The sequence below is a fragment of the Vombatus ursinus genome, unplaced genomic scaffold (assembly GCF_900497805.2).
Source record: "Vombatus ursinus unplaced genomic scaffold, bare-nosed wombat genome assembly UNPS02007284.1, whole genome shotgun sequence".
NCBI lineage: Eukaryota > Metazoa > Chordata > Mammalia > Diprotodontia > Vombatidae > Vombatus > Vombatus ursinus.
In genome coordinates this window covers 6,896,581-6,909,882 of record NW_020947062.1, presented here as the reverse complement: position 1 = coordinate 6,909,882, position 13,302 = coordinate 6,896,581, and the positions used below count along the sequence as shown (strand labels likewise).

The 13,302-nt window shown below is 38.3% G+C and overlaps 1 protein-coding gene across 3 annotated transcripts in view; it reads left to right on the top strand.

The window, feature by feature from the left end:
* WARS (tryptophanyl-tRNA synthetase) overlaps nt 1-13,302 on the top strand; it is a 42,512-nt gene that overhangs the window by 12,094 nt on the left and 17,116 nt on the right. For 2 of the 3 annotated variants that reach the window (XM_027849137.1, XM_027849136.1), the window contains exons 2-4: nt 2,095-2,293; nt 9,649-9,862; nt 12,224-12,332. In XM_027849137.1, coding sequence (XP_027704938.1) covers nt 2,180-2,293; nt 9,649-9,862; nt 12,224-12,332 — 437 coding nt within the window. In that variant the 5' untranslated portion in view covers nt 2,095-2,179. Of the gene's footprint in view, nt 1-55; nt 148-2,094; nt 2,294-9,648; nt 9,863-12,223; nt 12,333-13,302 lie in introns of those variants that run through there. The other variant, XM_027849138.1, reaches the window with a different exon arrangement.

Here is a 13,302-nt window from a genome sequence, read left to right as displayed (position 1 = left end):
TAGATCATCCTCCAAGAGCCATGGCAATAAAAGGGTGGCCATCAGATGATGACTCTTTGGGCTGCATCATTTGTGAAATCATGTGGAAAGGTCTAACCTATTTATTAGAATGATCTAATAATAATCTTGCCAGCTTATCAAAATCGGGTGAGTAGAAAAAGAATTCATAGGCTACCAGTACATAAAATGCTAAAGTTTAAGTGATAGACTCTGAGACTGGTGCCATCCTGGGCAAGGCAATTGGTGCTTCAGCTTGTTCACCTACAAAATAAAGGAGTCGGATCAGGTGACCTCTGAGGTCTCTTCCAGTTTCAAATCTATGATCTTATGAGCCTTTTAGATGGTTACAAAATTAGTTTTCTTTTGGTTCTCAACAGTGCCCTTCATATAGGCAAGGTTGCTAATAGGTGAGGTTAATAGTGTTTAGCTCATTACTTGAATGTTACTATCAAATGAAGAAAAGAAACTATGAAGTTGTCGATTTTGAAGTGAATAGTCAAGTAAAACCAGGCAGTGGAAAAATAGAAGTGGAATAGGGGAATGTTGTCATTATGGGTTTGGGGGGGGGGTGTCTTTTTTTTAAGCACCACAACATAGGGATAATGACTTCTTTATGCCTTACTGACTACCCCTCCAATCACAGCCTACCCTCAACCTAGGGGAGTACAAGGAAGCTAGAACACTACCGCTTTAGCCATTCCTAACTTTCCATAAAGAATATCATGATTTTTAGCCAACATTTTCAGAGTTAAGAAGGAAATAATTACTAATACAATGTACAGAGAAACCTTTTCAGAAGGTTCAAAATTAAACAAATTAGCATTGATAATAAAAGAACTATATAGAGTCCCCAGTATTCATTTAAAACACAGACTGAAATAAGGAACTTTTGTCAGCTGTGAACCTCCAAGTGCCTGGGAATATTGCAGCTGGCTAGTAGAGGACACCAAGGGTTATACTTTTATAACTTCAAAAACACATTAGGAATTAGTACCCAAGGAAACAGAGAGAGAGAGAGCAAACACCCATTTGCTGTGCATGTTTGACTTCAGAAAGCTTAAGTTTATTAAAGTATCATATTAACTTGTGGTACCTAGAAAAACTGGACTTGTTTCTAGAAAAACAACTGTAGTGTTCAGAATAGTCTGTAGATAAATAATGTCTAGATTTTCACATAAATTTAAACTAATGTTTTTAGTTAGGGTCCAAGTATAATAAGTATTGTTATGATAATGCACATTAGCAAAATTTTTAAATCTCACTGGAGATGTTACAAACTTTAGTTCTACATTGTCAAAACCTCCCCCTTTGACTCCCAAATCTGATATTTGTACAGCTACTGTTTTTATAGCATGGGCTGTTTGATTTAAATAGTAGATTTACAGGGTTGGAAAGGACCCCGTAGAGCCCAAAGTGCAACATCCTCATTTTTACAAATCAGAAAAATGAGTGGCACCTCCCCCCCAAAAAAAATTATGTTCAGAATCATGTGTGAATTTTATTAGCTTTTATGAGTAAATTATATAACATTCAAATTCAAAACCTATCTCATGGTATTGTCTATTGATAGTTTCCATACATCTAGCTTATTAGGCTCAAGTGAGGGTAAAATTCTCATCTGTCTACGTTAGTATACTAGTCTTCCATATTTTTAGTTACTTTTATGAAAATTCTGTTGGGGACTTGAAATATGCTGAATCTTATAAACCTTGAAAGCTAAACGGTTAACTTTGGAACAGTAGAATAATTTCTAAATGTTTCAGATGGTTTTAGTTGGCATATATATGTCTGTTAATGTAATTTAACATTTGAGTGTGAACCATGGTAGATGCTGAACACTTTTGGGAGATGGGGGAGTAGGGTGTTAGAGAAGGTTTCATGGAAGAAGTTGGGAAGAAAGGCAATGAATAGCACATTTCAGAGATGGAGCATGGTGTAAGGGGGTTGGATTAGATAATCTTTGATGTTTATTCCAACTTTAATATTTTGTGTTGATATGCTTCTTTGATATCTGAGAAGACCAAAAATTTGAAATGCAATTATTAAGCCAACAACAGTGAATAATAGCTTTTGTGTCTTCTCTCTCTTTTCTAGGCCTCTATTTTGTTCTTCTGACCTGTTGAGTATAATCAGCTGTTATCCTGAAGCACTTTAATTTCACTATTCTAAGCTGTGGAAAATGGCGGATGTTCTGAATGGTGAACCATATCCTTCCACTCCACAGGAGCTGTTCAAAAGCATAACAGCTCAAGGAGAAATTGTCCGATCATTAAAAGCAGAAAAAGCACCAAAGGTACTTTGGAATTCTTTACCTATTAATCTTAGTTTCTAAAATCAGTTAGTTTCTTTCTAATTGTTCCATTGCTATCCAATGATTGAAATAAGTTGGTGTATGAGTTAGGAATGATTTGCTCCCCTTCAATTAGCTCTGTCAAAACACTAGAATATTACTTAATATGCTAGAAGAGGCCATGGTTTTTTGACTTCCTTTGCCAGTGGCTGCTTATATAGCTACTAAGTTTTTTGTTTTTTGGTTTTTTTAATCTTATTAATTACTTGTAATGAAGAAGGCACTTAGCATCAGGAAGATAAAGACAAACAGTACTTTCCTTCGGGAAGTTTACATTCTGCTAGTGGGAAACAGTGTGTACAATAGAAGGAAGTCAAAGATTATTTGAGAAAGGAGAGTATACAAACACCTGGGGAGATCAGGAAAGGCTTTAGTAAGACGAAGCATTGAAGATAAACCTTGAAGGATAATAAGGGGCCTGAGAGGTGAAATTAATTCAGGAGGCCATTCCAGAAATGAGGACTAGTTTAGGCAATGCACCGAGGCAGGAGAAGGAATGATGAATTTGGGGAAAAACTAGTAAGTCTAGGTTGGCAGGAATGGGGGTGGGAGGCAGTGTGGTGAGTGAAGGTCAATAATGTAAAATAAGACTGGGAGGGTAGATTGTCGAAGACCAAAATACCTTTCTTAGGAATCAGGACTGGACCTGTTATTTCATTAGTATGGGAAATTTCCAGGTGAAGGAAACTCCTATCAGTGCACATCAGCCCCTTTTCTTAGGGGTAACTTAGACTCAGAGAGTTGTCTTTCTTAGAGTGTGGTCCAAGAACCCTTGGGATGTGCTGAAGGTAAAAACTGTTTTCCTAATAATACTAAGATGCTTTCATTTCCAATATGGCAAATATTGATAGATATAACCTATCTAAACAAAAGTTATTTGAGGGTCCTCAATAATTTTTAAGAATGAAAAAGGGTCCTGAGACCAAAATGTTTGAGAACCATTTGCCTAAGCATTGAGAGGTTCACTGACTTTCCCAGAGTCACACAACCCTCATGTATCAGAGTCAAATCCAGGTGGTCCTGACCACTCTAAGGAATTTGTGTTTTAGTCTAGAGGTAATCAGCAGACACTGAAGATTTTCAAAAGGGAAGTGAACAGCCTTTATGTCCACTTCCCCTATTTTTGTGCCATATAAAACTTTCTCTCCTCATTTTGGACTATAAAATGACATCTAATTACTGATCATTTAGCCTCAGACCTTCTCCTCGTCACTACCAGCTATGTCCTCTAAAGGCCTCTATTCAGCTTGTCAAGTGAGGCAAGAGATCTGAACTCGAACCTAAGAATGAATCCCTGGGTTCAGGTGCTGTCTCTGACAGAGTCGGCCAGTAAACATTTATGAAATGATTCCTTTTTACCAGGACCTGTGCTGAGCCCTGGCGATATAAAGAAAGACAAAAAACAGTCCCTGCCCTTAGGTAGTGTACATTCTAATGGGGAAGACAGTTTGTAAATAACTAGGTCCCTGCAAGATATATACAGAGTAATAACCTTAGAAGTTGTGTGACCATGAGCACAGCACTACCTCTCTGAGCTTTCCTCATCTATAAAACGTATGTGATAATACCTGTACTACCTACCTCGCACAGTTGTTATAAAGCTCAACTGAGAAAATGTGTATAAAAAACTTTGCAAACTTTAAAGCTCTATATAAATACCTGCTGGTATTATTAATAGTAATAGTGACAATAATGAGCAACAGTAATGCACAGAAGGAGGTATGGTGTATGGAGAATTGACCTCAGAGCCAAGAAGCCCTGGGTTCAAGTTCTTCCTCTGACATAGACTGGCTTTGTGACCCTGGGCAAGCCACTTGACTTCTCAGTACAGGTGTCACCTTACATTGGTAGACAGAATTCTATACTAGGAGCTCATACATGACTGAAATCACAGGTGTATCCCTGATCCCTATCCCTGATGCTGTTATTGTGAAAAAAAGGCATCATCAGTGGAGCACTAACTGTGGCAAGTCCTACATACCTGGAAGGGCAGCCAGTGGGGGCCTGTTGTGGACTTCATGTCCAGTGACACTAGGGACCAGCTAGACTAGACTCAGATTGCTTCTCGCCGCAGAGAACATCTGCTGGGGTGGAGTCTCTTCTCTGTATGTGCATCCTCAATGTCCAACATAAGAGAGGCCTTTCATGTAGTAGGAAGGATCTAATAAATGCTTGTTGAATTGAATTAGGAAAATAGATTTTCTTTTCTGTCCTTTGTTTCCATAGGATGGAAAGGCTTTGCTAAATTCTGAGTCTTCAAAGTAAGGAGAGAGCCAGCCTTGGAGTCAGGAAGACCTAGGTTCAAGTCCTACCTCTGACACCTACTAGCTATGTTACTTTGGGCAATTCACTTCACTTCTATGCACCCCAGGCCTCTTGGTAATTAAGAATCCAAGTTGCCAATGCTCATTGGTAGAAGGAGTTTCTAAACCAGAAGTTCCCCACAACAATGGGATCCAGACTAAAATAAGATAGAGGCACAACTGTGAAAGACACAAACATGTCCAGATTTGGACTTTTTTTTTTTAAACATTTGGGTATCTTTGCAGTGCTATTTTTCGACTGTTTTGCTACCCTGTCCCACAAATGAAACATGATCAATGTTAATAAATGTTCTTGGTTTATAAATGTCAGTGAATATGTTTTGATAACATTAATGTCTACAGATGATGCTGAATGCTCTGCAGCACAGTATATACTAGCTTTACACAGTCAACTCTTTATTAAACACATATAGAGAAGCAGACTTTTTGGTGAAATACCATTTGTATTTGACTTAGGGATGTATGTTGATATGAGATGCATCTGATGTTCTGTGAATTAATTTCAGATAAAATGAAGCCAGCTGGGAAGACCTGACTCAGGGAGCCATTTTACTACCATTTTCAACAATTACTAAATCCTGTTTAAGATGGAAATAAGCAACTTTTTACTTTTTCTCAAATTTTCTCTTCTCTCTCTCTCACTCTCTCTCTATCTCCCCACTCTCTCTTCTCTCTTTCTCTCCCGCCCCTCAAACTGTCTTGTCAAACCAGCCTTCTTGCCAGCCTTCTTCAATAGCAATACTGGCTAAGTCTTTAACTTTCTTTTGGAGAATGAAATGTCAACAAGCCTCATAATTAAGTGGAGTTCTATGTATCTGTATATTTAAAAACAAGACAATCTGCCCACAGATAATTGAGGCAATTTAGGATAGTTATTATAAGAACTTATCTTATTATAAGATAGTTATTTTAAGATAAGTTATTATAAGTTATTATAAGAAGAATGATTCAGAATGGACTAATCATGTCAATTTTAGCTTTAGAAATAAAAATGAGTATTTAGGTAGGCACTATAGTGTAGTTTGGATGGTGTAACTATATTCAACCAAACTATTAGGACAGTTATTTATCTAATTAGAAAAGGTGCCACTCTTAAAATATCTACATGGACCTCAGTTCATAAAATGAGAGGTGGGGCTAAATGATTTCTTAAGGTCTCTTCCAGTTCTAACATTCTAAAATTCCATATCATTGCATTCCTCTAAAAATAGTCCAAAGTTAAAAGAATATTATGTATTTGAACAAGAAAATTTATCCTTTGGGGTAGAAGGAAACTAGGCTATGTGTATTTTTCTTTTTGTAATCTATGACCTAATCTCTCAAGACCAATTATTTAAGTGTAGCTTTACAGGCTGAGTAATAAATTGGACCTATCTCTTTCCAAAGGCAATAATGTGATTTCCTAAGAAAAAAATTATAATTGATTTCCAGGGTCTACATGAGTACATTTAACTTGTCTAAGGCTGAGGACCCATCATTAACTTTGAACTGATCATTGTTCACAACATAAGGACCTGAACTTTTTCTGGTCTTTATGAATTTTAATAGTACTTGTGTGTTGCTATTTTTTGGTGGTTATTATGGGAGAAATTACCATAATTCTATATCTCTACCACTTAGATTATTGGCACGTATTTTCAGCAGCTACATGAAGGCATACTTTGCCACATTGCTTTGCCTGAACCAGTGACTTTTTGCAAGACTCTCATTAATCCATTAGCAACACACACACACACACACACACACACACACACACACACACACACACACGCCTCTTCCCCCCATCAGAATGTCAGCATCAGCCCAAAACACAAGTTGGAGAATTATCAGTGAGTTCAGCCAGAACTTGAACCCCAGCTGTATTAACTATCGTGTCAGTCAGTCACCTTGCTGTCCCATTTGTAACATTTCTAATGTTCGTAAATCAGTAATGCCCCAGTAATCAGGATATGCTATGGTTTGTTGCTTGTGGTCCATTGTATTCAATTCATAGCACACAGTAGATTTTTTTTTTAATTTAACAAGCTTTTATTAAACACTATTTGTAGGACACTGTTTTAGGTACAAGGAGTGATATAAGCCCATTCCCTCAAGGATCTCACAGTCTAGTAGGAGTAGGTGGCACATTCATAAATCAGAATCAAATCCTAAATCAAAATAACACATTTTTAGTGTATTTGAGAGATGCAGAGTTCTATGTGAGGTCAGAGGAAAGAAGGTTGTTACCCACTTGGGGGAGCAGAAAAACCTGATATTGAGCAGATTGGACTTTAAAATGAGAATTCAGCAGGTAGAGATAGGGAGGGAAGAATGATTAGAGACAAGAATAAAGAAAGGCAGGTGAGTTCAAGTCATGTTCTGGGAACCATGAGTCCAGATTGACCAGAGCAAACATCAGAGGAGATAGAATGTAGACTCAAAAATCCCAGGATGTAAGTAATTTCTAATAGTATTTCACAGAATAAGCAATGAGTTCAGTTGTTCCAGAATTGGTCACCCTCTTTAATGATTATAGACTATAAACAATCTGTCTAGCAGATGAGATAAAAAATATGCACTCATAATATTAATACCAGTTGAGATCAATAACAGAAAATTAGATGCTTAGGCCATATCTTTATAGAAGGCAATGATATTTTTACAGCAGCAGATACAAAAGATCATTTTCTTTTTCCTCTCTATTTTCTCCTCAAAATTGACAGAGCTGCCTCTGTACATCAACAATAGTTCAAATGAAATAGCAAGAAAACCATCATGATGCATTTGGAGCAGAAGAAGCAAACAAATTACAATTTATGCTGATGGTTTTTCCAACACAGAAATTAATGGGAACCTATTAAGGAAATTGATTGTGAACTTCCTTAGTAGTCAGCAGGTTTTGAAATGTCTGCAAATCATTAACACTGCCCTGAATGTCTTAAAGTTCCTTTGCCCCGATGATGGTTGGCGTATCATTGTGCCACTGATAAAATATATTGCAGCATAGATGTCAACTCTCCTTTGTAAAATAGATACTTTCAGTAAGGTTCTAGGATTCATAGTCTCCTGAAATAATTCCCATTTTAATGTCCATGTTGATCACACTGATTACTGAGTGTTTCCCTTCATTTGTTTTTTTGTTTGTTTGGTTTGTTTTGTTTTTTTGGTTAGGCATTGGGGTTAAGTGACTTGCCCAGGATCACATAGCTAGTAAGTGTTATATATCTGACACCAGATTTAAACTCAGGTCCTCCTGAATCCAGGGCTGGTGCTTTATCCACTACGCCACCTAGCTGCCCCCCTTCATTTGTTAGACTTGCGGGAGAGCGTGAACTGAAGAAATGTGGGCCAGGCGAGTCAGCAAAGACTGAACCGTTTATTCATCTGAGGGTCACAGCATATATAGGAAAAGGGTTTGGAACTACAAAGGATCCCTTATGTGGGAAAACTATGCATATTCTGTAACTATTGTTGATTAGGCTTTCAAGATTTAGAGCTAAAAGCTAGAGGTAAAAGATGCCTTCAGGACATCCATCAAAGGTGCATGCAATAAAAGTGTCAAGAGAAAAGGATTACATTATTTTAAACAAATGGTTACAAGATAGAGATTAACAGTTAATTAACAGGCCTTGACAATCATTCTCAGGGCTTTCTCAGGTTCTTATCTCAAAGTATGAGACTAGTCCTCCCTAGTTTGCCACATGTTATCCCTCAAGCCAGATTTTTATAGTGTCACGGTCGGGCAGTTCCAGGAGCCCGTTAATGAATAGGAGAGTGGTGAGCCAACATCCTGATAAAGTGAGTCCTTGAAGGCAAGAACAGGCAGGAATTAAATTCCAATCTGAATTCTTTAACCCTATGCTGGACTGATCAGAGCTGGCCCTCCACACTTGCAAAAACAATTCCACCCTTCATTATTACTTATTAAATTAGACTTGAATCCAATTCAGCTAACTGTTTATTTAACACCTACCACTAGGATAGCTACATGGTACAGTAGATATAGCACCAAGCCTGGAGTCAGGAAGATCTGAATTCAAATCCAGCTTCAGACACTTACTAGCTATGTGACCCTGGGCAAGTCACTTAAATCCTATTTGCCTCAGTTCTTGATCTGTCAAATGGGCACATGCTCAAGAAGGAAATGGCAAACTCTCCAGTATCTTTACCAAGAACACCCCACAGACTTAACCATGGGGTCATAAAGAGTCGGACATGACTGAAAAACAACAACCACTAGGTCCTTTAAGGCAGATAGGAAATACAGACAAAATCCAGGCCTTACCTTTAAGTTTCTGACAGTTGAGTAGAATAAGACACATACACAAATAATTATTAGACAAAATAACAATTTAAGTGTGTAAGAGAAATCTAAGCAAAGTACCACATAAGGTCCAAGGGGGAAAAGTTTATTATTAACTATGGATATTTGGCCTTAGATAACTGTGTGACCCTGGACGAATCACTTAACCACTGTCTGTCTCAGTTTCCTCGGTTGTAAATAGGGATAATAATAGTATCTGCCTCTCAGTGTTGTTGTGAGGACAAAATGAGATACATTTTGCAAAGTGCTTTGCTAACCTTAAAGTGTTGTATAAATGCCAGCTATTATTATCATTACTATTATTATTATATGGGCAGGCTTTCTGGAGAAAGTGGCACTTGAGTTAGACTGGAAAGAATGGGTAGGAATTCCACAATGAGAGATGCAGCGCCCAGCCTTCCTGATCAAGAACTTGAGCAAAGACAGGCAAGAATGCATAGGCCAGGTTCCAAGGACAGCATCAGAGAAGGTTACAAAGAATGTCACTATTAAGAAAACATTATTAAGTGTTCATCTCTATGCTAGGTTCTGGGGGAGATGAAAGAATGAAGATTTAGTTCCTTGCTCACTTGACTTCCACCCATGCTAGAAGAGGCTTTCTTTATGGAGGACATGTTCACAATTAAAATGTTATTGTTTTTTGTTTTTGTTTTTTTATTTCTTTTTTTCAGGATGAAATTGATTCTGCTGTAAAACAATTATTGTCACTAAAAATAAACTACAAAGAAGTGACAGGACAGGATTATAATGCCGATTCTCCTCCCACAAACTCCAGACCTAACAACAGCGGGGAGCCTGGGACCACTGAAGGCGAAGAGGATTTTGTAGATCCTTGGACTGTGCAGACCAGCAGCGCCAAAGGCATCGACTATGACAAGCTCATAGGTACCCCACTGTGCTTCCTCTGGCCCCACCCCACCTCCTTCCCTTTTTTGCCTATTTCAAAAGTACAAATGTTTTTGTTTTTTAAGTTAAGTTCCTAAAATTGTTTCAAACTCACAAAGATAATTATCAAATTCTGGTAGTCTAGGAGACTGAGGAAATGGGCCAAATTGCCTTAAGTTACCACCTCTTTTTTTTTTTTTTTTTTTTGGTGACAAAGTTGGGGTTAAGTGACTTTGCCCAGAGTCACAGTTAGTGAGTGTTATGTGACTGAGGTCGGATTTGAACTTGGGTCCTCCTGACTCCAGGGCCAGTACTCTATTCACTGCACCACCTAGCTGCCCTTGTTATTCAGTCTTAAGTTACCACCTCTTCTGTTAGGTCAGCTAGGCATTGAGACGTTCCTATTTCAAAGCTAAAATAATAATAGAGCATATTTTCATAGTACTTTAAGGTTTATTTACAAAGCATTTTCTTCACTACAGCCCTAGATGGTAGTTAGTACTAGTGTTATGTCCATTTTGCTGGGAAAGAAAATAAGCATTTGTATAGGGCCTAAGATGTGCCAGGCACTGTGCTAAGTGCTTTTATTAATATTATCTCATTTGATCCTCACAACATCCCTAGGAAATAGGTATTACTATTATCCTCAATTTACAGTTGAGAAAACTGAGGCAAACAGAGGTTAAGTGATTAGCCCAGGGTCACCCAGCTAAGAAGTGTCTGAGGTCAGATTTGAACTAGGGTCTTCCTGAGCTTAGCACTCTTATCCTCTGAGCCTCCAGCTTGCCTAAAAGGAAACTTGAGAATCAGAGAGAGTCCACTGTCACACAGCGAGTAAGTGGCAAAGTTACAGGTTTGAACTCAAGTATACAGGTTGAGCTTTCTTTCCCTCTGTGCCAATTAGGATACAGCCTCCACAGGTCCTGCTTAACCCAGAGGCCTCAGGGACCAGGCCAGCCAGAAACAGCAACAATTTGTTCTCATCAGCCCAGGATTGGGTACAGAGGGTGAATTATTTGGGGTTTGTTGGAGTTTTTTTGGTTTTTGGGGGTTTTTTTAACCAAAGCAGATTACCAAGCCTTCTACTTAGGTGTGGAAGGGCTGTTTTATTCATTCATTTATTCATTCATTCACTGGAAGAGGAAGCATTCATTCGGATGAAGTATCTTGTGTCCCTGAAGTATTGAGAAAAGTCTGAAATACCAAATGAACAATCAACAATTGGCAGTCTAGATGTGTGAATTCACCCGAGCAGTTCTGAGTTTGGACAAAGAGGGATTATTTTTAGTGTACCATGCCAGCAGTTTTCCCTTTTCCTTCATTTCTCAGAAGCAGAGTGGTGTGTCATCTCACCTCTCTGTGTCTCTCATCCTATGGAAACGAAGCTACAGTAGATCTGCCTCACCAGAGACTGGAGAGAAGCGAGGTAGGAAAGAGACTGACCCACAGACACAGTTGTAGCCACTTTCTGGAGCTCCTCACATGAGAGTTGGAGAGCAATCAAAGAAAACCTTTTATCTTTCAGAAAAGAAGGGACCACTCTGGGACAACTAATGAGCTTTACCTTTGTCATTCTTCTCTAAGCCTCAGTTTTCTCATTTGTAAAATCAAAGGTAATACTACTTGTGCTATCTTTGTCACAAGAGCTTTTGTGAGGATCACACAAGATGAAGAAGTTACAAATTTTGTGAACTGTTTACCTCTATAGCTGTTTTTATTTTTTCTATTTTACTACTTGATTCTAAACAATATTCTTATCAGTGAGACCCAAGCCACTTACTAAAAGACAGTCCTTTTTTCGAGGTAGAGAAAAGTGATCTAAACCTCCAACAGGCAGACAGCCCACTTACTGTTAATTGCTGACGGCAGGAGGTTTCGGTGGAATCAGGTTGTAGGAGAATAGGGAAGTCCTGGTCCTGACCTTTATGGAACCCAGAGTCTAACAACCCATATTTTACCTTCCTAGCCTTATTTTGTTACTGTCTTTCACTCAGTCTGCATTTCTACCAAACTCATAGACCCCAGTCTCATCTTGCTCTCCCCCACCTCCATGCATTTGTACCCATTGTACTACCTAGAATTCCCAGCTTCTCTCCCTAGGAAGAGAATATTTCTCATTCTAACTTATATTATGGTTATTCGGGTTACTTATTCAGATTCCTCATTCTATGATTCATCCCCTAACAAAATTGCAAGTTTCTTGAAGTTAGGGATAGTATTATTTTTAATCTTGCTGTCAATAGTACCTTTCACATAATGTAAATCAAGTTGAATTGACTTAATTTGATTTCTAGGCACAATGCCAGCTAAAAAAGCTGTATCTATTTGTCTTAGTAGTTTTTCTGCTTTTTCTTTTTTTAGTTCGATTCGGAAGCAGCAAAATTGACAAAACACTGATAGATCGAATTGAGAGGGTCATAGGACAAAAACCACATCATTTCCTGCGTAGAGGCATCTTTTTCTCTCACAGGTGAAATTTTATTTTCCCATGCACCTCTTCATCCTGCCTGTTCTGTCCTACAGAAGGACAAGCACATAAAATATGTGTCATTGCCCACATTTAGCATTTCCCATATAACTAACCTTTGTATGGTCTTTTTCCTGTTCTGTGACTTAGCTATGGAGAAAAAAGGGAACAGAAATTCCATGAAGCTAACACAAGGAAAAAGGAAGCATTTTGATTACAGTGGCTTAAGTGATACTAATTTAAAGATTATGTTTCACCCAATATGCTACTATGATAGAATCAGCAAAACTCCACTTTAAAATCCCAAAATTCCTATGTAAGGAGGGAATTTTTTATGAAGACAGTGTGGTGTATTCAGAAATCATGCTGAGCCAGAATTTGAGTCTAGATAACAATGTTACTTCTCAGTCCTATAATCTCACCATTATATGGTAAGTATAGTATAATTTTTTAAACATATTGAACCAGATCACTAGAGGGCCATAAACTGTAGTGTAACACAAATCTATCAGAGGTCATAAGCCCCAGGTCACCAAAGAGACCAGGAGACCTTCACTGACAGGAACTTTAGAGATAGGAACTTGTTTAGACCTTGTCCCATATGTGGAATAATTCCTGGGTGTGCCTTATTCCCATCACCTTGGAATAAGGCTATAGAACTGGCAACAACTGTGAGTTTTGTCTGGCCATATGAAACCAGCTACCTGGTATTTACCAATCCAAATACCTAGCCAGAGTGCCCTACCACCTCCATATCTACTACCCTAGTATTTGAATTGACAAGCCACCACCATATTAATGCTGTATTCAGTCATCATGGGACTCTCTAGGGTAGAACCTTCATCATCTGATTCTTTCCCCATCCTATGATTTAAACTCATAGTCAGTGCTTCACTTGTGCCTATGATTCATAATCCCAACCAACAATCCCAACAGTGTTGTCTTACAAAAGGCCTATTCTGATGCCTCATCA